The 26,195-nt window shown below is 42.1% G+C and overlaps 1 protein-coding gene across 2 annotated transcripts in view; it reads right to left on the reverse strand.

Moving 5' to 3' along the window:
- The window catches only part of eipr1 (EARP complex and GARP complex interacting protein 1), a 139,253-nt gene that overhangs the window by 91,839 nt on the left and 21,219 nt on the right, over positions 1-26,195 (reverse strand). Inside the window, exon 3 of one of the 2 annotated variants that reach the window (XM_060934687.1) lies at positions 18,684-18,816. The exons of the other annotated variant lie outside the window; for it this stretch is intronic. Within the exon in view, the coding sequence (XP_060790670.1) occupies positions 18,684-18,816 (133 nt within the window). The remainder of the gene's footprint in view (positions 1-18,683; positions 18,817-26,195) is intronic. 2 annotated transcript variants of the gene reach the window in all.

A 26,195-nucleotide genomic window follows, 5' to 3' on the forward strand; every position in this document is an offset into this window, starting at 1 on the left:
ACGAAGACAAATTCCTTTTCCTTTTTGTGGCTCCAGAGGCGGAGCCACGATGTCATCGTGGTGTAAGAATGAGTGTAACAATAGCGTACTGCGCATACGCATAAGCATTACCAATCACCAGAACGGCGAATCGTGATCTCGCGATACGAACAGTTGATCTCGCGTTATCAAAGGTACACAAGAACGAGTGGCGAAGCCACAATGTCATCGTGTTGTAAGAACGTGTGTAACAATAGCGAAACTTCGTAACCAATCAGCACTTATCCTGATCGAGTTCGATTACCTGTTCGGCTTCTTGATAAACTTCGGAACCGATCAGAACCAGAAACAAAATAAGAAAAACCTCGTTATAACTTCGTAGTATCAGAAGATAATCGGCAGATAAAAAGATAAACGAAATTCACCTCGTGGTTCGCCAAGGCGACTGATTCGATATCAAGTACGTGGTGTTTATTTGAAGAAAAGTTACCTTTTGATGATCACAGCTTTTCTTTGGTCCTTCTGAAAGGTCAGATGAAAGGTTTTCTAATTTTTTTGAGCTTTTTGGCAGATATTTTACATCAAGAATTCCAGCCATTCAACAAAAACGCGAGAAGGCAGCGAAGACAACGTTGGAACCTTTTGAGCGATCCGCTCGGTTTGCAATTACAGAAGTCCCATGTGGGAATAAATCAGCTCCTTCGTGAAAACTAAGAGTCGAAGTTAAAAGTATAATTGGTCAAACTTCGGCTATTCGATTTAATTTTTTATTTTCGAGTCTTTACACTACACTTCTGAGACAAAATGTGCTCATTAGTACTAAATAATGCTTCTAAGACAATTCATGAACAAGTGCTTTCTTTCTTACTATTTTGAAAATAGATCGAGTTCACAGCGCTGGATTTTGAACAAAAAAACACAGTCACCAAAATACTACGACCCCTGATGCTGCTCACAGCTTGGTGATGCTTGCAAGAGATGAGGCGAGTATAATTGATAACATGTGTGTGTGTATATATATATATATATATATATATATATATATATATATATATGAGTGATTCCACGCTTATGGGTACTGAAATGGGGACATGAACTTATTTTTAAAAATTCACCTAAAACCATTTCTTTTTTTTTTACCATCAGGTCACAAAACATGTAATCTTTAATGAATGATATGTTAAAAGATAACTTTAATTTTCTGAGATGTAATAAAAACATATTTATATGCCAAAGTCAGAACGTAACAGAAGTGTTGTGGACATATAGATTCTCAATTTTAACAATGCAGAATTACTTTTTGAAACATAGGAAGGTGATGTTTTAGCAAATATAATTAATAAACATGTGTAGTAGAATAAACATACACATTCTTTCAATAAGATTAACATGGTATATAGCTAGATTGTAATTAATTTGTAACAGACGCGAGATGGACAATCGTAACAGAAGTAATGTAACAGACATCATTTTGGAACTCATAGGCTTGACTTTGGCATATAAATATGTTTTTATTACATCTCAGAAAATTAAAGTTATCTTTTAACATATCATTCATTAAAGATTACATGTTTTGTGACCTGATGGTAAAAAAAGAAATGGTTTTAGGTGAATAAGTTCATGTCCCCATTTCAGTACCCATAAGCGTGGAATCACTCTCTCTCTATATATATATATATATATGCTGTATTTACTGTATGGACATGGGATCAGAAAACAATTTTATTTATAAGCAGTAGCCACATGGACCCATAGGGTACCTATTTTTAGTCATATATCAACACTAGGAAGATTTCAGAATACGCAAATGAAATGGGACAACAGTGATCTCATCTCATCTCATTATCTCTAGTCGCTTTATCCTGCGACGACAGTGATGATCTGCAAAAAAGTGCAAGGTTATGAAAATCGCTACATGCTTGAAAATGTCCATATTCACTGGTATGGCACTAATTAAGACGCGAAAATAACTGGTCAGAAGACTATTGTGCATTTTGCACCTTCGCATAATCAGGAGGATGGATATAGAGACATACACTTCTCCAAAGATCCCAGATGGAGAGTTGCAGAAGCATCTTCATGCCAACAAGTTATTTGAAATGCGAATCAGAAGAAACCTTTTTTCCTCCAACTAACCACAAGTGTCTATAATATGCTATATGCTACTGCAAGCTTGACTGGAACCAAGCTCATTTGGCAAAGGACACAAAGATAAAGCTTTTTGCCAACAAATATTCAAGGTACTTAACCAAATTGTTAACCACTGTAAAGTGTGGTTGAGTATTGATGATGATATGGGGTGTTTTTCCTCTGAAAAGCCCTGGGAACCTTGGTAGGATGCACAGCATCATAAAATCCCTGAAGTACCAGGAGATAGTAAATGGAAATTTGGCTGCCACTGACAGATAAGCACACAAAACGGTTCAGTGACAACAGAATCAAGCTTCTGATATTGTCATCCATGTTCCTGATCGAAGCTTAACTGAAAATTTTTTGGGTGAGCTGAAGAGGAATGGACAAGACAGGACCGAGGATCCTGAAGGATCTGAAGAGCTTCCACACTTTCTATTCTCCAGCCTTATCAAGCATTATAGCAGAAGACTCGGTGGCATTGTATTTGCAAAAGGTAGCATAAAGTAATAATGTAGGGGTGCCAATAATTGTGACATATTGTTTTTTTTTTTTAAATTACATTTTTTATTTGGTTCAAAAAAATTTTTTTAGTCAAAATCCTAGTTTGTAACCACAGTGTTGCCCTGGTTACAGCTTGCAGATTCCATGAGCTGCTTTTTACAGATCAGCACAAAACAAAAAAATTTAAATAAAAATAAATAAATAAATAAATAAATAAATAAATAAAAGAGCAGTTCACGTAACCTGTACATTACATAACCTGCACCTTATACACAGTAACCATAGCAACGATCACACACCTTATACACAGTGACCATAGCAACGCTCACACACCTTATACACAGTAACCATAGCAATGATCATACACATTATACACAGTAACCATAACATTGATCATGCACCTTACACACAGTAACCATAGCAACGCTCACGCACCTTATACACAGTAACCACAGTGACGCTCACGCACCTTATACACAGTAACCACAGTGACGCTCACGCACCTTATACACAGTAACCACAGTGACGCTCATGCACTTTATACACAGTAGCCATAGCAACGCTCACACGCCTTATACACAGTAACCATAGCAATGCTCACGCACATTATATAGTGACCATAGCAACACTCGTGCACCTTTACACAGTAACCGTAGCGATGATCATACACATTATATACAGTAACCATAGCAATGCACATGCACCTTACACACAGTAACCATATTGACGATCACGCACCTGATACACAGTAACTACTGCGATGATCACGCACCTTATACACAGTAACCATAGCAAGTCACGCACTATACACACAGTAACCATAGTAATGATCACGCATGTTACAAACCGTAACCATAGCCATGCTCACGCAGCTTATACACAGTAACCATAGCAACAGTCACACACCTTACACACAGTAACCATAGCCACGCTCACGCACCTTATACACAGTAACCACAGCAATGATCATGCAGCTTATACACAGTAACCATAGCGACGTGCACGCGCCTTATACACAGTAACCACAGCAATGATCACGCAGCTTATACACAGTAACCATAGCGACGTGCACGCGCCTTATACACAGTAACCACAGCAATGATCACGCAGCTTATACACAGTAACCATAGCGACGTGCACGCGCCTTATACACAGTAACCACAGCAATGATCACGCAGCTTATACACAGTAACCATAGCGACGTGCACGCGCCTTATACACAGTAACCACAGCAATGATCACGCAGCTTATACACAGTAACCATAGCGACGTGTGCTTTTTGTTTTTATATCAGCACAGAAAAGCACTTCTGAGTGAACCCTAAGATAATATTGAAATAATTTATATTTACGTTATATAATGTGGTAATGCAGTTTATTGCATTATTCCTGGTCCTGTAATTATGCTAATAATGCTGCAGTGATAACAGTCCATGTTATTCCTGTAAATGTAGCGCAGTGCATGATCCAGCGAGAGTACGATTTCAGCAGCCTTTGACTCCAGATGCTTCGTTAGACCGTGTGTCACGCTAATTACATTCTTCTTTTGAACTCTGTTATGACTTCTCCTGCATCTGCCTCATCACGATCAAGTAGGAGGAAGGAAGAAAAAAAAAAGAACACAAATCCCTTCTTTTCCTCATTTTTTTCTCCAGAAAGAAATCGCTGTTTTCTTCTTCAGACTGTCATAAACTAGTCAAGGCCATAGGCGCCAGTCATATAAACTCTAGATTTAATTACATTTTCCCTTTCCAATTGGCTGTGTGTTCATTTAATTCTTTTAATTGCCTTGTGGCGAGAAAAGAGAGTTGGGAGTGCCAAAATATGACATGTTCCATTACCACTGTGTCTGTTATAACACGAGCCTGGGAGTCCAGCTTTAGTGACAGTGCTCGTAGACTCCAGCTCTGTGTGCGCTGTGATGGACAACATTTTAGAGACGTACTGAAATACGTCTCCATGACCCGGACTGCAAGTGATCAAAAATCAATATTATTTTTGAGAAAACACTAGAAAGACTAATCACTGCCTGCAATAAACAACTCACCTGACCTTCATCATCAATCACATCATCTAATTCTAAAGAAAAATGCATTCATTCTTTAGGCTGGTCAGGGTCACAGTGAATGTGAACTACATCATCCATGAACATTGTCAAATGATACTTTTCAGAAATATAACTAAAAGATGAAAAGGGAGAAGGGATGCCAGTTTTACCGAAAGCACCTTTAATGCGAGTGTAAACTAGATAGAACTCGACGCCAACGGCGTCGATGGGGATGCCTCCGCCTGGTAGACTACACGCCTTATGAAGTTGTGATTTGGGGATGGACATTTGACCTCACAGTAATCTTGACCTGGTGAAATGACTTGTATCAGCCTTGGAGATATTGTGTTCACAAGGTTTTCGGACAGACATCTGACCTCACAGTGACCTTGGCCTTAGACCTTTTGATCTCAAAATCTAATCAGTTCATGTTTGTCCCCAGATGCACAAATGGTGAAAGTTTGGTGAACTTCTTTTCATCTGCCTTGGAGATACTGTGTTCACAAGGTTTTCGGACAGACATTTGACCTCACAGTGACCTTGACCTTAGACCTTTTGATCTCAAAATCTAATCAGTTCATGTTGTCCCAAAGCGCACAAATGGTGAAAGTTTGGTGAAATTCCTTTCATTAGCCTTTGAGATATCGCGTTCACAAGGTTTCGGGACGGACGCACGCACGGACAACCCGAACCATAATGCCTCCTGCACCTTACGGTGGCGGAGGCATAAAAATCAACGTGAGCTAGTTAGACAGCGAGCCAATGTGCTAGAATGTGCGGAGTGTGGTTTCTTTAGGATCCATTTCCTCTAGCAGAGAAAAACTACACAGAACATTTGGCCATATCGTGTCCAAAATGCCAGTTACTCGATATTAATTTCTTGTTTATAGAACTGTGATATCGAAGCAATAGGACACTCAAGGTCATGTGATTACTCAAGGCTGTGATTAGGTATGGCACTCGGCCTATTGAGGTATTTCACCCACGTGACCAAGTCATGTGATGCTGCCATTTTGGACGTCACGGCTCGAATCGGTTTGAATGCGAGGAAGGCGACAAACGAAAAACATAAAAGAAAAAGGAGCGAGATGCAGAAAACACCTTCACTATCCAGCGACGTAGGGCGTTTACAGGGCAAGCAGAGGGAGAGGTATTTGCAAAAATTGAGGTTAGCAGGCTTAGAGAACGACGTTTACCTGCTTCCACCAGGATTGTTCACTGACGTACGGAAGTACACGAAGCCCTCGTCTTTACCTGACTTCGGCCCACATGATCTGTATACCTATGTCGTTAAAAACCCATCACCATACACAGGTATTGATCTGAAAGTGTATAAGAGTTTGGATACCTACAAATATTTTGTGTCAGGCTGGGTAACATGCCTACATCAGCGGGTCGTCCCTGGAGCCGGTGGTCGCCATCTTATTACAGCTAAGGTTTGTTCACATTTTCATTTACTTTCGGTCCTCAGGATAAACAAAATGTTATTGAAATAACTTCTTAGTCTGTTGAGACATGGCCCGTTATAAATTTGCTGTTACCAGGCAATGACCAAGAACTGTATTATTAGGGTCGGTGTAGTTGTAGCAGTGTATTAGCAACTAGCTGTTAGCACTAGCTAATGTCAACAACATCATAGCTGGTATGTTACTGTAGCAATGTTTACGTTCAGTCATTTGGATGACTGTTAAAACCTTTCAGTCTCAAGTTTTTCCTTTACTGGATTTACTAGTTTACTGAGCTAGCGCACTCGGGCAAGCTGGGAGCTAGCGCGCGCTAGCCTGCCGGCGGCCGGCGCGCTAGCTCAGTAAACTAGTAAATCCAGTAAAGGAAAAACTTGAGACTGAAAGGTTTTAACAGTCATCTAAATGACTGAACGTAAACATTGCTACAGTAACATACCAGCTACTGTTGTTGACATTAGCTAGCTTGACGTTCAAAATGGCGGACACCGGGGCGTCACGTGACCCTGTGACGTCAGGTGAAATACCTCAATAGCACTCCCTTATGTGATATTGCTTAATTAAAAAGCTAGCTAGTTTATATATTTGAAGCTAATCGTAGCAACATACAAGTAAGAATATACTCTCCCTATGCACTATACATTAATTAACTAATTGGATAATTAATTAGTTAATTATGCAAACTAGCACAATCCAAAAATCAGCACTACACGGAATAAAACCAGAACATCAGGGACGTCGTCGCTCATCAGGCCTGCCATCAAAACAACCACGACAACCAAAACATCAAACCGAACTGAAATGTGACGATGTGAGAGAGGACCAACCTCCACGACAAACTGTTCACAGCAGGAAAATCAACAAAGGACTACATTTTGTTCCCCGAGAGAAGATCTACCAAAACATCGATCAGAACTGAATTTGCATGATAAATGAGAGACGAGATACAGTTCTAGTCAGAAGAAAATGTGTCAAGTTGACCTAATTACTAATTTGTTCGCAAAAAAATTGACAATACGACGACCAAGTTTTTGTGCGGAAGGTCGAGTTCTTTCAAACGCAACAATCAGAACTAAAATCCATTGAGAACTGAGGGAGGGAGGAGATACGATTTAATTGAAAATAAACAAAGTTGTAAACAAATTCTTTACAACAGGAAAATCAAACAAACAAACAAACAAACAAACAAACAAACAAACAAACAAACTTATTCCCTGAGGGAAGATCAACTGCACGAGGAGATACAATTCTAATGTGAAGTCCCAAAATTCGTGAAGTTGACCTAATTAGTAGTTTGTTAGCGAAAAAATTGACAATACAACGACCGAGTTTTTGTGCAGAAGGTCGAGTTCTTTCAAATGCAACAATCAGAACCAAAATCCATTGAGAACTGAGGGAGGGAGGAGATACAATTTAACTGAAAATCAACAAAGTTACAACAGGAAAATCAACAAACAAACGACCCAGTTTTGTTCCTCAAGGGGAGATCGACCCAAAACGTGGATCAGAACTGAAATCGGATGAGAAATCAGAGAGGAGATCCAATTCTAGTGAGAGGCCTGGAAAATGTGTAAATTAGGCCGAATTACTACCTCGTTACCAAAAAATGTGACAAAACAATGACCAAGTTTTGTGCGGACTGATGAGTTCTTTCAAACAAAACAAGATCGACTGTGAGCTACTGCTCATTTACGTATCCCCCCACTCTCGCTTATATCAGAATGCAAGCGATCAAAGGAATAGGACACTTATTATGAATGTTGACTTCAACAAATAATGAACCCTGAAATGAGTAAGTAAAGAGCAGTGTCTCTCCCCAGGGCTTTCAAATAGCTTCCTGGTAAACTGCCATTTTGAAAAAGCATTTTGCTTCTTGAAACAGCATCAAAATCCACCATATTATGTTTCGTAAACACGTTCAGTCGGTAAACAGGAAGTCGATGTTCGACAGACCTGAAAACGGTGTATACAGTATAGAACCCCAAGCTGAAGCTCGGTACCAAATATCAAGCAGTTGTGATTTGTAGTTGCTGAGAAAAGTGTGAGGAAAATTTCGTGAAGCTAACCTATATGTTTCGTAAATACATTCAGTCGGTAAACAGGAAGTCGATGTTCGACAGACCTGAAAATGGTGTACACAGTATAGAACCCCAAGCTGAAGCTCGGTACCAAATATCAAGCAGTTGTGATTTGTAGTTGCTGAGAAAAGTGTGAGGAAAATTTCGTGAAGCTAACCTATATGTTTCGTAAATACATTCAGTCGGTAAACAGGAAGTCGATGTTCGACAGACCTGAAAACGGTGTACACAGTATAGAACCCCAAGCTGAAGCTCGGTACCAAATATCAAGCAGTTGTGATTTGTAGTTGCTGAGAAAAGTGTGAGGAAAATTTCGTAAAGCTAACCTATATGTTTCGTAAATACATTCAGTTGGTAAACAGGAAGTCGATGTGGGACAGACCTGAAAACGGTACACACGGTATAGAACCCCAAGCTGAAGTTTGGTACCAAGTGGCTATTATTTGTGGTTGCTGAGAAAAAGGGTGTTTCGGACGGCTGGACAGACAGAGGTAAACCAGTAACCAGTATACTCCCCCCCCCCCCCCCCCCTTCGGAGCGGGGGTATTATAAAAAAAAAAAAATAATAGGAACGGAAATCCATGGAGAACTGACGGAGGAGATACGATTTAACTGAATCATGGATGACAGACCGACGACGGACGCCACGCCATGACAACAGCTCATGGGCCTTATGGACAGATGCGCTAATCATAAACAACTGAATGTGAAGTAAATTATTCTATACGTAGCCCATGTTATATGGGTTTACTCCCTGCTCTGTGTCAACAGTAACAATCTATTTCGTTCTGTCTAGAAAATGACAGACACCAAAAATAGTAATCAAATATACCATGGACCGAGAGGTTCCAGTTGAAATTATGGATTCTCTGAGGTAGTCCTACGCCAGTCACCGAAGAGAATCCATAATTCCCAGTGCCTCTCAGTGTATGGTAGATTTGATTTATATTCCTCATCAAAAAATTCCAAACTAAAAAAGTGTTAAGATTGAATCTCGGCATAAACTCACTGAAGGCAGCCATGTTTGTTGTTTACGTCGGCGCGACCTTCGACCTGCGCATGTCCAATGATCATGATGTGTAGACCTACACACACAGAAATGCTTGCGGAGCCACAGCTGGGACTTGAGTCGTGTAGCCATATAGCTTGAAATTGTGATGTCAGTTCATGGTATATCCAGGATATACCATGACTAACACACCATATCCATTTTTTTATTTTATTTTTGACGTCATGAGATACATTGCTTAATCAATCAATGGTGGAACTATTTTATGTCACGTGAGCTATCCTTGGCCAATCCCTGCACGGGAATTTTTTGATGAGGGATATTTAATAGTTATTCCACGAAATCGAGTCGTATATGAGCTGATAGCCGACGAGGCACGTAGCACCAAGTCGGCTATAAGCCATGTACGACGAAATTGAGTGGAATAATTGTTTTATTCTAGCCACATTCCCTGGATTTTGAGAAACAGAGCATTTTTATTTTTAGCAAATCCGATAAATAAAAACTTTGTACAAAATATCCAACAAAATCATTTCCGCTCAGGCAGACTTCTTAAAAACCTATCGATGGCTGCATGAATTAACTTCAGTGTTGCTTTTTTGTAGAAAGTGCTGTCTCGCTGTCGAGGAACAGAATAGCTTTAGACATTTATTTAATTTTTCATTGGACATTTCAGTGATGTAATTTTCAAACTTCTTTGAGCTTTTGAACCAGTCTAAAAAAATAATAATAAAAAAATTTCAACAGATTTTAATGCTTAAAAGATGAAGAATGTAAACAAACTGGTGAAATGACAGGAGCAATTTGTGAAAAATGCGATAATAATAATAATAATAATAATAATAATAATAATAATAATAATACTTGACATATAAAACAGATATGTTCTTACCATTAAATACCTTCATTGCATATTTTGTTGCTTTTTTTGGGGGGGGGGGGGGGGGTGTTTGTTTCCAAGTACAGTTTTTATTTCCTCCTCGGTTGGTTCAGCAACACGGTCCGCCATTTTGTTTTTCTCTACTCATGGCATATGAGCTGATATCCTAGTAGTAGAGTAGCCAATCTGAGCATGCGATTGCTCATATCCAGTGAATGTGGATAGAATAATGCATTATATTGCAAACTGGGCATAATTCCATAAAAGCATGCACACTCAAACAGTTAAAGGGTGTGTCAGAGTCCACATCTGTACCAGTCCGTAGGTTTCCAAATAACACGTATTAAAAAACAATAATAAATGAACGTGTTTGAGTGACCATATACTAGGTTGAACAGTACTTTATGAATAACATCCACAGTGCTTAAAAATTGTTTGAAATTAAATTTACACAATCAGTCTTCCAAGACATGTTTTTGGGTGGCATACTTTATATTTCCATTCTTTATTCATTAGCCTTGTAGCTCTAGTGCAAAATCAAAGAAGCAGAAATCGAACATGTCTTAGCTGAGTGACTACTGGGGTCGGAGGGAAAAACATGAAAATCTTATTTTCAGCTAAACTCACTGTTTAACACACTAGTAGTAATAGTGACAACCATGGAAGGCTTAAGATAGAATAATTATAACATACAGTGAGACGAACGTTTTGTTCTTGCTGAACCTGTCAATGTCATTTGTCCTCGATTATCCCGGTTTTCGAATCATTTGCCTCTTAAGTCTCTTATCAGTGTTGAAGTTTTAACTACAACCTTTTTTTCCCTATTTTTCATCAATACTTTTCCACTACCGTTTAATTTTTGTTGTATTTTTCACTTTCCTGTCTGCCACATTTTCATTTCCTTGAAAAACACCTTTTTTCTCCTGTCCAAAGGCAGAAAGCGGAGGCCATCCATGTCGGATCTGCCATAATGTCAACACATCTACGGCTATGGTACTTGAATCATTTATTATGGCAAACATTCAGCTTGTTCAGTGTGTTGAGTGCAGGATGTTTAGTCATTCTTCCTCAGTCATTAGTAATAGCTTTATTTGTGATAAGTGTATGCTAGTTAGCTCTCTGATGGAGAAGATTGCAGCATTAGAGGTGCACATCCAGACTCTAGAGAGGGTTAATGAGAGTGAGAGCAACATACTTTCTGTAGGGGAAAGTGTAATTATCCCCCAATCCCCCAACTCTGGCATTAGAGCCGTTACAGCGGAGCGAATGGGTGACGACTCGGAAGCATAATTGCAGAGCCAAAGCTGACATTCAGGGTCGCCCATGGGAGCACCACTCCTCTCTGCTTCACATGTCTAGCAGGTTTGCTCTCCTCAGTGAAGCATCCACTGAAAAACCTGAAAGAGCTCTGGTTAGAGGAGACACTATCTTATGGCACGTGAAATTAGGCCTTTAGGGACACCAGCAGCATTAGTCAGGTGTATACCGGGAGCCAGGGCGCAGGACATAGCAGGTAATCTTAGGATCTTAGGCAAGCACAGGTTGTCAAAGATAGTTATCCATGTAGGAGCTAATGATATACACCTTCGTCAGTCTGAGGTCAATAAGAGTAACTTTGTAGAGGTGTTTAAATTAGTGAAGGCAATGTCCGATGCTGTAGTATGCTCTTTCCCAATTCCAGTGCGGCATGGTGATGTATCTTACAGCAGGTTATAGTTGCTGACCTGCTGGTGCTCTGAAAACAATGTGGGCTTTATAGATAATTGGAGTAGTTTTGAAGTCAAGGCTGGCCTGTTTGAGCGGGACGGTATCCATCCCACTCAGGATGCATAGCTCACAATCTCAGAACAAGCCTAGTTAACTGATGACAATCCAGAGCCAAAGCCAGGGAACAGACAAATGCCGCTTTTCCACTACAAACGCGGCTGAGTTGGGCTGAGCCGTGCCGTGCTGAGTTGGGCTGAGTCGAGCTGAGCGGGACTGTTGGAGTTGCATTTCGACTACAACCGCGCTGAACCGTGCTGGCTGGAAGTGGGTGGACACATTGGGTGGAGTTAGCGAAAGTGGGTGGACGTCACGTGATGTCGTTAAGCGGTGCAAACAGTGACATCAGTGATCTTTTAAGCGGTAGTCTCACGACCCGGATAGTAAACGATAAACATGGAGGACATGGAGTCGTTAGTGTTGCTGGTCTTGGTGCTGTGGCTTGTTGTCACCGACAACGCCAACAGATACTGGCAAGAGCGTATAGATGAGGCGAGGTGCATAAGGCTTCAGAAATTCTCGTAATTCGTAATTCTTCTTCTTCTGGGTTTACGGTGTTTACAGATCCCAGCGTGCTCGCAGGGCGTGTGTGGGCATGTGAGGACACTCCTCCTCACCAATCAGTGCACAGGGTAGTGTCTGCTCACGCCCCCAGCCTCACTCGGCTCGCTTCAGCCCCACTCCAAAACCGTGCGAGTTTTAGGGGCTAAGCAGGGCTGAAGCGAGCTGAGTCGTGCTGTTCTTTGGTAGTCGAAACGCGAGCCGTGTCGGGCTAAAGTGAGTTGAAGTGAGCTGAAAAAGGGTAGTGGAAAAGGGCCAAAAAAGGCTAAACTGACCATCTGCACAGGGTTGTCACTCAGGTTCCACTATACTGAGACTGTGTTTGTTCCCCAAACTATACAAAAAAGTAGAAATACTCAGAGTTTTTGTTCTAGTAACCTAATTAACATAAAATTAGATCATACTGAATGTACAGCCACTGCCAGCACCTTTGATCTAAAGGTAGGACTAATTAAATATTAGATCTATTACGTCTAAAGTGCTAATTATCCCCCGTCATGAAGTGTGCAGGGGGATATAGGAATGGAGTCCGTCTGTCCGTCCCAATCTGGACAAGTTTTTTTTTCAGAAACTACATAAGCTACATCAATGAAACTTTGCATGCTCATATTACTATTCATGATCTAAGTTGAGTTCGAAAATAATTTACGAGAAATTATTATTTTCAGAGGGGCAAGCACAGTGGTGTAGTGGTTAGCACTGTCGCCTCACAGCAAGAAGGTCCTGGGTTCGAGCCCTGTGGCCGGCGAGGGCCTTTCTGTGCGGAGTTTGCATGTTCTCCCCGTGGGTTTCCTCCGGGTGCTCCGGTTTCCCCCACAGTCCAAAGACATGCAGGTTAGGTTAACTGGTGACTCTAAATTGACCGTAGGTGTGAATGTGAGTGTGAATGGTTGTCTGTGTCTATGTGTCAGCCCTGTGATGACCTGGCGACTTGTCCAGGGTGTACCCTGCCTTTCGCCTGTAGTCAGCTGGGATAGGCTCCAGCTTGCCTGCGACCCTGTAGAACAGGATAAAGCGGCTAGAGATAATGGATGGATGGATATTATTTTCAGAGTTATGGCCCTCGATTTATGTTACTGGACTTTGTACAAGTGGACTCAAAGAGGGGGTCAGAGAGGGAGAAAGGGATGTTAGGAAAGGGTTTGAAAAAGTTTGAAAACCACTGCATTACGCTAGATCATTAACAAATTGATTAAATGGAGAGAGAGAGAGAGAGAGAGAGAGAGAGAGAGAGAGAGAGCACTACATTGCTGTAGCGGAACGTTTGGGCAATGTTAGAATCGGGAAACATGGCCTGAAAAAGCTCCCCAATCTTGTCATTGCTTTTATATGAGTGATGCATTGTCATTGTGTTTAAAATCCACAACACTTTGGCTTTTAAAGTTGCAGTGGAGCCAAAGACGTCCCGCAAATCACTTGAGGATGAGGCATTCGATTCCGTACGGTTTGTGTTGTAACGTTACAGTTCGCACGGAGTTAGCTGATACACCGTCTCGAGATGTGCTTGGACCTGACAACGGTGAACAAAATTGAGTGACGGCATGCGATTGTTGCAGACTTTTATGGGCAGCCTGGTGCTTCTCCGCTTTCGCGTGCCATTCCGGTGCCTTTACACCCAGGGTGCCGAGTTCGAGTGTTCTTTTGCACAATCTGCAGTACGCCTCAAACGGATTGTTTGGTACACGTTTTAACCAGTCTATGAAATCATTGCGTTCAAGCCAGCAGTCGTTAAACTTGCATTTACCCATTTTGCTACAAACCATAACGATCTCCCTCGCTTCTTTTAGGCTCTACTGTCTAAATGCACGCGTACCATGCCCTGTGCATCACCATGCCAACCAGGCTAGACGCCGGATTCCACTGTGTTTCATTTGTAGTTTGCAGCGTAGCCTACTGATACTAAGTAGGCCTAGCCTATATGACTAATTATGAATATCACCAACGCATTTAACAAAAAAAAGCGAATGGGGTAAATGGACGTAAGGATTTAAGACTTCACAAAATTACATTTAAGACCTACAATGCAAAATATGCTCGTATTTTAGACTTTTTAAGGCCTTAAATTAGGATTATCAAATTTTAGACTTTTTAAGACTCCGCAGAAACCCTGATTACAGCATCATGGCTGTGTAGAAGAAGGGTCCGGGTACTGAACCGGCCAGCCTGCAGTCCAGATCTTTCACCCATAGAAAACATTTGGCGCATCATAAAATGGAAGATATGACAAAAAAGACCTAAGACAGTTGAGCAACTATAATCCTACATTAGACAAGAATGGGTTAACATTCCTATCCCTAAACTTGAGCAACTTGTCTCCTCAGTCCTCAGACGTTTACAGACTGTTGTAAAGAGAAAAGGGGATGTCTCACAGTGGTAAACATGGCCTTGTCCCAACTTTTTTGAGATGTGTTGTTGTCATGAAATTTAAAAATCACCTAATTTTTCTCTTTAAATGATACATTTTCTCAGTTTAAACATTTGATATGTCATCTATGTTCTATTCTGAATAAAATATGGAATTTTGAAACTTCCACATCATTGCATTCCATTTTTATTTACAATTTGTACTTTGTCCCAACTTTTTTGGAATCGGGGTTGTACAAGCCTGCTCACCACTCCACCATTTCAAACCTTGAAAACATAACGTGAGAAAACAAGCATTTCTACATCTTTTAAGCATCTATATAAACTCTGTATGAATCATTTTTATGTAAATGTATGAATCATTATGAATGTTTGTGTGAAGAATTTGCATACACCTTGACAAGAAGAACTATAGCACTATAAGAACTCGAGTCCGAATCCTGGACTCAAGTACTACAAGCCTGATGAACAGTTGAGAACTTCAACAAAATAGACTGCATGCCAAAGTTATAATGAATTTCCTAGTTACACTTTTTGTGTGTGTAGGACACACAAATAGAAGCGGGTTATTATAATCATGCTATCTGTCATCATTCAAATGAGGATGGGTTCCCTTTTGAGTCTGGTTCCTCTCAAGGTTTCTTCCTCATGTTGTCTCAGGGAGTTTTCCCTTGCCACCATCACCTCAGGCTTTCTCATTAGGGATAAATTGATTAACTCATATGTTTAAAGTGCATATCACGGGTAAATTCAGGAGCAAGATTAATGTAATTCTCCTATTTTGTATTAAACTTTAGTCAAATATCTGTCAAATTTTGCATTTTGTGCAATTTTTTTTTTACCTTGCGCAATACCAGAAAAATTCAGTTGAAATCAAGCCATTTGAGGCGAATTGGTCCGCCTCTGAAAAAACTTGCCATTTGGATTTCCCAGCAAACATTGATTTTCGTGACGTCGCGTGCGGGACGCCTCCTTCTGAATCCTACATCAGCGCTGGTTTGTTTATAAGAAAACGACCTGGTGGTTTTCTGCAAATTTCTTTACCGTTATCACGTAATTATTAAAATGGCTAACAGATGTATCGTAGGAGGGTGTAGCAACACCAATCTTGATGGGATTAGTACTCATCGTTTTCCAAAAGACCGGACAATGAGAGAGAAATGGGAGCGCTTCGTGCGAGGCACCCAGAAAAAAATTGGCTACATGCTACAGACGACAGCGTTATTTGCGGTGCTCACTTCATAAAGCCTGACGACTTTGAGAACTATTTGCAGTGGGAAATGGACTTTGTGAGGCAACTTGATCTGAAAAAAGACGCAGTTCCATCTGTCAGAATGCCCAAAGCAACACCATCTCCATCTGTGTCAGCGTCACCAAAGGAGCCAGCCGTGTTCGTCTTCCCTGACAGAAGGCGAAGTGCCGCATCCACTGAGGCCCTCGAAGCCGAGGACCAAGCAGAGCCGAGAAAAAGACCAAGAAAATCGGTGATTCACAAGTTGACTGTTGCCAGGGTAAGAAATAATTCTGACATCTCATTATATTCTTCATCCAAATGTGAAGTAACATTGCGCTCAGGTGACAATTCCATATTTCAATGCAAAATCGCTAGCTGCTAAACTTGGTCTACACAGGCTGTGTGCTGAAACAGTACAAGCTCTCGCAGCCTGCTGGCGCTTCCGCAGGTAACGTCACGAATCTGGCTCCAGACTCCCTTTGGATTTTTCCAGACGCATTTTGTTATTTTATTTTTTTTCTGCTGTAGACAGACGGCCTTGTGCAAAATTACCCTTCTGGATGAGTGTGTAAAGGGACATACTTTCAGATATTTAAAAAAAATGAAATTGGTCCAGGATATGCACTTTTAAATCAATATTTTTCCGTAAAGCTGCTTTGCGACAATGTCTATTGTTAAAGGTCCCATGGCATGGTGGTTTGTTGATGCTTTAAACGGGCTCGTGGAGGCTTCCGGATGTTATATCTGCAGCCTTTCTCGAAATGAACCCTCGGCACGTAAATATAGCCTCCTGGGAGAAAGCCCCATTTCAGCGCTTTTCCCAGTGCGTCGTTTTGCTAATGAGAAGCAGGAGGCGGGGAAGGGTAGAGGGTGGGGGCGGGCCATGGGGGGAGGGGGAAGGGCTTGACCAAGCTGTGCACACACATATGTAGTAAAAGTTCATTATGTCTACCTATTGAAACTATTTAAAATCGTTTTTTAAGACAAGGATTTTTTAAGATGTTACCTTGACAGTTTCAGCGATAAACTTCCACCTTCTTCAAACAGTCACCAGATGTCGAGTGGTGACGTGCCTTATCAGCTGATGTTACGCTACGGCGTAACTACCTGTCAAATTGGGCGGGACGTTCACGCCTCCGTAGCGTAACATCAGCTGATAAGGCACGTCACCACTCGACATCTGGTGACTGTTTGAAGAAGGTGGAAGTTTATCGCTGAAACTGTCAAGGTAACATCTTAAAAAATCCTTGTCTTAAAAAACGAATTTAAAGAATATGTGCACACACATACTCGCTGCTATCAGCGCCTGTAGCCACGCTGCTAAGACAAAACCCCGTTCTCCCTCGGACTCCTTTCGTAAACTCAACGTGACACAGAGAACAGAGAGTGAGAGTGTTCGGAGTGGTAGTTTACGAACGTATAATACCCTAGGCTTGAACACGCACTCCATAACCAAAGAGGATAGAAGCAGCAACTACAGCAACATATCGCTTATCCAACAGAAGACATGCGTTGCGGAGCAATAGTCAAACATAAGCTCATAAGTTACAGTCAATTTCCAGACTAAACTCAGTTTAACAGAGCATGCTGCATGCTCTTTAGTTTTGTAGCGCAGATTACCTGGCTAACTGCAGGAAGCGGTTAGCTGCACAGCTAATGTAGCCATTGCTAGGCTAACGCACCGATTTTAAAACACGGCAAAACGACCAGTTATACACTTACTTGTTCGGTGTTTGTTGTTGATGCGGCAGGGATGCTTGGTACGGACCCAGGCTTCAGTGACAGTTGATGTGCAAAACCTGCCCTGTACTGTCCCAAGTTGTGGAAACATTCATCAGTAAAATGTTTCCGACAAACATACACCGTCTTAGGTAGACTCGACGGCGTATTATTGAAGTAAATAAAATTAAGCCACTGCGTCTTCAGGGGCTCTCCCGTCGGCAGTAAAAACAGACTCTTTTCTGTGTTGTCACATCCATGTACAGTGCAATTTCCATGTTTCGCTCGCTTAGGTGATGCCATGTTGTTGTGTCCTCTATGGTCTCCTCACTACAACTGGGCGGGGCAATCCATACAGTGGGTGGGAATCCAGAGGGGGGGGCGTGGGGATCATCTCCCTTGCTGACGTAGTAAAGGGAAGAGCTTATCAACGCGCCGTTTTGACGCGCCATTCTCAAATGTTGGGCATAGTTTGGTTTACACATTATGAAATTTCTAGCCACTGGGGTGACTTAAGAAGGTCAGAGGAACTCATTTTAACGTTAAAAAACCTCAGAAAGTGAAAATTTCATGCCATGGGACCTTTAAAACTGCTATACAAATACATTGATTTGATTTGCCCTTGTTGTAGAATTTGTATCATAACCCAGTTGTAAAATTGTTTATCTATTCAGAACTAGGGACGAACTCTGCATGGTTGGTGTGTTTCTTTGTATTTTTGTACTTGGTTATATCGGGCAAAAGTGAGTTACTCGAGTCCTCTAGTCGAGTAAAAATCAGAACTCGTGCACATTTCATTTTTGGCCAAGCTCACTCTTTTGAGACACTTCTATTAAGAGTGACTGCCATGGAAGCGTGGAGATCTATTCGTTTAACAGAACCCATAGTCAAGACAGACAGAGTGACAGAAAGACGTTAAGAATAGGAGAGAAGGACAGAGAGATTGGCTTACTCTTGTTATAACACGTGGTCAGCACTCCTCTGTCAGCAGGGCTGGCGCCGATGTGCCATATCTCACCAGCATGATGCAGAAGCACATTCTTATTAATGATATTGTTCTCATCATCAAAGTCAATGATGTGGATCTGCCAGGCAGAAGAAAGGCAAATAGGAATAAGAACAAAGCTCATGTACAGTCGGAGGAAAATGTTTGTACACCCTTTGGAATTTTTTACATTTCTGCCTAAATTGGTCATAAAACATCGCCTGAACTCTCCAGCAATCTTAAGAATGAACAAACAGTGTCTGCTTGAACTAAAACCACTCAAACAATTACATGTTATCATATTTTTATTGGCCATAAGATGGAAATATTGACAGGATAGGGAGGCATAAGTAAGTACACCCTTAGCTAAGGCTCATCCAAGAGCTAATTAGACTAATTAGATGATTAAACAATTTGACTCAGGTGTGAGCCAACCTGATGTCCAATCACTGAGGTGTGTCGTAAGCTACCCACCCCACTGGAAAACCAGTTAAAAGGTGTGTTTTGATGAGAGGCATGTTCTGTGCATCATGCCTCGCTGTCTGAAGACTTAAGACACAAAATAATTGATTTGTATAAAACTAAAAAGGGTTACAAAACCATCTCTAAGACCCTTGGTGTTCATGTGTCTGCAATTAGAAAAATTGTGTATAAATGGAGACAATTTGGAACGGTTGTTACTCTGCCAAGGAGTGGCCGCCCTGCGAAGATCACTCCAAAGGCACTGCGAGTCATCATCAATGATGTAAAAAAGAATCCAAGAGTGTCCGCTGAAGACTTGAGGAAATCACTGAAACATGCAGACATCTCTGTGGACACATCTACTATAAGAAAGACACTGAACAAGAATGGGATTCATGGGAGAAGGCCACGGAGGAAGCCATTGCTGTCCAGAAAGAACATTTCTGCTCACTTGGAGTTCGCGAAAAAGCATTTGGATGCTCCTCAGTGCCACTGGAAAAACATATTGTGGTCTGATGAAACCAAAGTTGAATTGTTTGGGGGGAACACACCACATCATGTGTGGAGGAAAGTCGGTACAGCACACCATCAGCAAAACCTCATCCCCACCGTCAAGTATGGCGGCGGTAGCATCATGGTGTGGGGGTGCTTTGCTGCCTCTGGGCCTGGACAACTGGCTATAATCAATGGGAAAATGAATTCTCAAGTATATCAAGATATTTTGCAGAAAAACCTGAGGCAATCTGTCAAAAAGTTGAAACTCAAGAGAGGATGGGTTCTGCAACAGGACAATGACCCTAAACACAGAAGCAGGTCGACATTAGAATGGTTTCAGAAGAACAAAATTCACATTCTGGAATGGCCCAGTCAAAGCCCCGACCTCAATCCAACTGAGATGTTGTGGCATGACCTCAAGAAAGCCATCCATTCCAGGCATCCCAGGAATCTTGCTGAATTGCAACAGTTTTGCAAAGAGGAATGGTGCAAGATTTCTCCTGATCGTTGTGCCCGTCTAGTCTGCAACTACAGGAAACGTCTGGTTGAAGTTATTGCAGCCAGAGGAGGGTCAACCAGCTACTAAATCAAAGGGTGTACTTACTTATGCCTCCCTATCCTGTGAATAATTCCATCTTATGGCCAATAAAAATATGATAAAACGCAAATGTTTGGGTGGTTTTAGTTCAAGCAGACACTGTTTGTTCATTCTTAAGATTGCTGGAGAGTTCAGATGATGTTTTATGACCAGTTTAGGCAGAAATGTAAAAAATTCCAAAGGATGTACAAACATTTTCCTCTGACTGTAAATATATAAAGAAAGAGAGAGAGAGAGAGATTTGCTTTAATATGACAGTAATTCAAAGCTTAAGCACAGAAGATATTTTGGATTTATCCTCCTCACACACACACCCGGATACTTATCTATTCAGCTTTTTCATTTCAACTTTTTTTTTTTTTTAAACGAGTTAGATTTTAGAAATGTTATGAAAGCCATAAGACATTTACACAGAGCATTACGGTTCTTTTTTATGACTTTTTTTTTTTTTAAATAATAAGCATTTCACCTATAGCCCTGCTTCGCAAAACCATTCTTCAGTGTCATTGCTCTATAAGATCATCTGAAACATCCTCGTACAAATGACTTCTGTTAGATCAGGGACACATGAAAACATGGAACAGTTTTATTAAGGGTACTTAGAAATAAAATAATACAGTTATTAATACAACATGCTGTAATGATTACACTTAAAGGTAGACTGCCTTTCAGATTTTTCAAGTGTAGGTCATAAAAAGGATTTTTCCCCAAGACCTAATTATTTTTGTTTAGTGGACCGAAAGCTACTGAATTTGAAATCACAGACTTCCAATTTTATTTCTTTTTTTTAATAGAACAATTAATGAACTTGGAGCCATGTGGCCCTAAATTCTCCGCTATTTTTTCCTGCTTCACCATGACCCAATACAAGATACTACGTCATGCATGACGTGGTGGGCTTTCCCCGTTCGTGCAAGGCATTGTGGGATACAAATTTGAAACAGGAGAGAAAAATGGAGGACGCGAGTGTGCGAATGAAACATGAAAAACCGACTACAGTAACGGAAAGAAAGCGAGAAGAAAAGATGTTATGTTATATACGAAGGAAAGGAAACGCAGGCCCAAACTAATAAATATCGGCGCTCAGCGAGCACCTCGGTGTGATCAGCTGTTCGTTTAGCGACAGAATGATGGAACTGTCAGTGCACGCTCAAAGTTCAACCTGTAGATGGTAGTAATGCAAGACTGTGGATGCCAGCTGCTGTAAAACCCAAAAGAAGAAGAAGAAGGTAAACCTGCGCACGTGCACATGGACTTCCTCTGTCTGCTTGACTGCACGAAGCGAGTGATTTCATGCACATTATTTGCTTTAATCCCCTCAAATTAAATAACTTCCCAGCTATAGAATGGTCTGATATTTTATGAGGTATTACAGAGATAAACATGTATCACAATGACCAAATTTCAGACGGAACTAAATTTCACAGATTTTATGAAATTGAAAGGCCGTCTAGCTTTAAGCTTGGGTTTTAATAATGAGTGAAAACGCACCTGGACAGGTGAAGACTGAAAAAAAAGACCAGGTGATTGATTTTTTTCTTGTCTTTGACTGCCTAGTTTGGGTCAATTTGTGCCCATGACAGCGTTAGATTCCTGTTCTTCTCTCACACTAGTGGAACCTTCTGCTCTTGTAGCCCAATCCACCTCACAGTTTGATATTTTGTGCCTGCTGAGATGCTTTTCAGCAGACCACGGTTGTAAAGAGTGATTATTTGAGTTTTTGAAACTTCCTGTCAACTCAAACCAATCTGGCCATTTTCCCCCCTTCCTTTCTTATCAACAACATGTTTCCATCCACAGAACTGTCAGGGTTGGGTTTGGTTTTTTCCTTTTTTTTTCTTTTCGCACCATCCTGTATAAACTCTAGAGACTGTCGTGTGTGAAATTACCGGGAGATCAGCAGTTTATAAAATAGTCGAACCAGCCCATCTGGTACCAGATGGACAATCATGTCACGGTTAAAGTCACAAAGATCACATTTTTTCTCCATTCGGATGTTTGATGTGAAAATTAATTGAAGCTCTTGGCCTGTATCTGCATGATTTAATGCACTGTGGTGCGGCCACATGATTGGCTGATTAGATAACTGAATAAAACAGCGGGTGTACTGGTGTTCCTAACAAAGTTGAAGGTGAGTGTATAGAATTTAATCATTTATTTAATGTCTACAAGAATAACTTAACAAGAGAAGGAGAGATAATAATAATAATAATAATAATAATAATAATGGGGCGGCACGGTGGTGTAGTGGTTAGCGCTGTCGCCTCACAGCAAGAAGGTCCTGGGTTCGAGCCCCGGGGCCGGCGAGGGCCTTTCTGTGCGGAGTTTGCATGTTCTCCCCGTGTCCGCGTGGGTTTCCTCCGGGTGCTCCGGTTTCCCCCACAGTCCAAAGACATGCAGGTTAGGTTAACTGGTGGCTCTAAATTGACCGTAGGTGTGAATGCGAGTGTGAATGGTTGTCTGTGTCTATGTGTCAGCCCTGTGATGACCTGGCGACTTGTCCAGGGTGTACCCCGCCTTTCGCCCGTAGTCAGCTGGGATAGGCTCCAGCTTGCCTGCGACCCTGTAGAAGGATAAAGCGGCTAGAGATGATGAGATGAGATGAATAATAATAATAAAAAATTTCTCTAATAAATTCTAACACAGTTTACAGATTATTTTAAAAAGTTATTTCTGCTACAACATTAAATTACTGTTTCCAATCAGAATTTGTAATTTAAATAAATAAATAAATAAATAAATACCTGCATTATTTTAGAAGTGTATTGTGACGATTACTTTTTATCATGATTATTATATCATATTGCCCAGAACTAGTGATATGTGCATAATCATGAAATATGTACACATTATAGCATAGTTTATTCTTCAGAATTCTCAGCATTAATTAATTTCTGTTAGTGAAATAACTGATTCCACGTTTCACCCCAGCTGGTATGTAAAAATGATTCATAGCCAATAAATATCCAGAAATCAAACTTATAACACCGTGAGCATTGCTTATCAGTTTTGCGATTGTTATTCTGCACAAAGAGTAGAGTCTGCTGAAATGGCCAAGCACCAAACATGAGACAAATCAAGTAACACTGAAAACACTGGGTGGGCAGCGTGTGTACTGTGTGTGTACTGGGTGGGCAGCGTGTGTACTGTGTGTGTACTGTGTGTGTGTGTGTGTGTGTGTGTGTGTACTGGGTGGGTAGCGTGTGTACTGTGTGTGTACTGTGTGTGTGGGTAATGTGTGTAGTGCGTGTACTGTGTGTGTGTGGGTAGTGTGTTTACTGTGTGTGTGTACTGTGTGTGTGTGTGTACTGTGTGTGTGTGTGTGTGTGTACTGGGTGGGTAGCGTGTGTACTGTGTGTGTGGGTAATGTGTGTAGCGCGTGTACTGTGTGTGTGTGGGTAGTGTGTTTACTGTGTGTGTGTACTGGGTGTGTGGGTAGCGTGTTTACTGTGTGTGTGTGTGTGTGTGTGTGTGTACTGTGTGTGTGTACTGGGTGGGTAGCGTGTGTACTGTGTGTGTGTATGTACTGTGTGTATGTGTGTGTGTGTACTGGGTGAGTAGCGTGTGTACTGTGTGTGTACTGTGTGTGTGTGTGTGTGTGTGTGTGTACTGGGTGGGTAGCGTGTGTACTGTGTGTGTACTGGGTGGGTAGCGTGTGTACTGTGTGTGTGTGTGTGTGTGTGTACTGTGTGTGTGTACTGGGTGGGTAGCGTGTGTACTGTGTGTGTGTGTGTACTGGGTGGGTAGCGTGTGTACTGTGTGTGTGTACTGTGTGTGTGTGTGTGTGTGTGTGTGTGTGTGTACTGGGTGGGTAGCGTGTGTACTGTGTGTGTGTACTGTGTGTGTGTGTGTACTGGGTGGGTAGCGTGTGTACTGTATGTGTGTACTGTGTGTGTGCACTGGGTGGGTAGCGTGTGTACTGTGTGTGTGTACTGTGTGTGTGCACTGTGTGTGTGTACTGGGTGGGTAGCGTGTGTACTGTGTGTGTGTACTGGGTGGGTAGCGTGTGTACTGTGTGTGTGTGTACTGTGTGTGTGTGTGTGTGTGTGTGTGTACTGGGTGGGTAGCGTGTGTACTGTGTGTGTGTGTGTGTGTGTGTGTACTGGGTGGGTAGCGTGTGTACTGTGTGTGTGTGTGTGTGTGTGTGTGTGTGTGTACTGGGTGGGTAGCGTGTGTACTGTGTGTGTGTGTGTGTGTGTGTACTGGTTGGGTAGCGTGTGTACTGTGTGTGTACTGGGTGGGTAGCGTGTGTACTGTGTGTGTGTGTGTGTGTGTGTGTGTGTGTGTACTGGGTGGGTAGCGTGTGTACTGTGTGTGTGTGTGTGTGTGTGTGTGTGTGTGTGTGTGTGTGTGTGTATACTGGGTGGGTAGTGTGTGTACTGTGTGTGTACTGTGTGTGTACTGGGTGGGTAGCGTGTGTACTGTGTGTGTGTGTGTGTGTGTGTGTACTGGGTGGGTAGCGTGTGTACTGTGTGTGTGTGTGTGTGTGTGTGTGTACTGGGTGGGTAGCGTGTGTACTGTGTGTGTGTGTGTGTGTGTGTGTGTGTGTGTGTGTGTGTACTGGTTGGGTAGCGTGTGTACTGTGTGTGTACTGGGTGGGTAGCGTGTGTACTGTGTGTGTGTACTGTGTGTGTGTGTGTACTGTGTGTGTGTGTACTGGGTGGGGAGAGTGTGTACTGTGTGTGTGTACTGTGTGTGTGTGTGTGTGTGTGTGTGTGTGTGTGTGTACACTGGTTGGGTAGCGTGTGTACTGTGTGTGTACTGGGTGGGTAGCGTGTGTACTGTGTGTGTGTACTGTGTGTGTGTGTGTACTGTGTGTGTGTGTACTGGGTGGGGAGAGTGTGTACTGTGTGTGTGTACTGTGTGTGTGTGTGTGTGTGTGTGTGTGTGTGTACACTGGTTGGGTAGCGTGTGTACTGTGTGTGTACTGGGTGGGTAGCGTGTGTACTGTGTGTGTGTACTGTGTGTGTGTGTGTGTACTGGGTGGGTAGCGTGTGTACTGTGTGTGTGTACTGTGTGTGTGTGTGTGTGTGTGTGTGTACTGGTTGGGTAGCGTGTGTACTGTGTGTGTACTGGGTGGGTAGCGTGTGTACTGTGTGTGTGTACTGTGTGTGTGTGTGTGTACTGGGTGGGTAGCGTGTGTACTGTGTGTGTGTACTGGGTGTGTGTGTGTACTGGGTGTGTGTGTGTACTGGGTGGGGAGAGTGTGTACTGTGTGTGTGTACTGTGTGTGTGTGTACTGGGTGGGTAGCGTGTGTACTGTGTGTGTGTACTGTGTGTGTGTGTGTGTACTGGGTGGGTAGCGTGTGTACTGTGTGTGTGTACTGTGTGTGTGTGTGTGTGTGTGTGTGTGTGTGTACTGGGTGGGTAGCGTGTGTACTGTGTGTGTGTGTACTGGGTGGGTAGCGTGTGTACTGTGTGTGTGTACTGTGTGTGTGTGTGTGTACTGGGTGGGTAGCGTGTGTACTGTGTGTGTGTACTGTGTGTGTGTGTGTACTGGGTGGGTAGCGTGTGTACTGTGTGTGTGTACTGGGTGGGTAGCGTGTGTACTGTGTGTGTGTACTGTGTGTGTGTACTGCGTGTGTGTGTACTGGGTGGGTAGCGTGTGTACTGTGTGTGTGTACTGTGTGGGTAGCGTGTGTACTGTGTATGTGTACTGTGTGTGTGTGTACTGGGTGGGTAGCGTGTGTACTGTGTGTGTGTACTGTGTGTGTGTACTGCGTGTGTGTGTACTGGGTGGGTAGCGTGTGTACTGTGTGTGTGTACTGGGTGGGTAGCGTGTGTACTGTGTGTGTGTACTGTGTGTGTGTACTGGGTGGGTAGCGTGTGTACTGTGTGTGTGTACTGTGTGTATATTAGACAGAGTATTTGAGAGCATTTCTGCTGATCAAACGGCTGAACGTCAGAAAAGAAACCATTAACCT

The sequence above is a fragment of the Neoarius graeffei genome, chromosome 11 (assembly GCF_027579695.1).
Source record: "Neoarius graeffei isolate fNeoGra1 chromosome 11, fNeoGra1.pri, whole genome shotgun sequence".
Classification (NCBI taxonomy): Eukaryota; Metazoa; Chordata; class Actinopteri; order Siluriformes; family Ariidae; genus Neoarius; species Neoarius graeffei.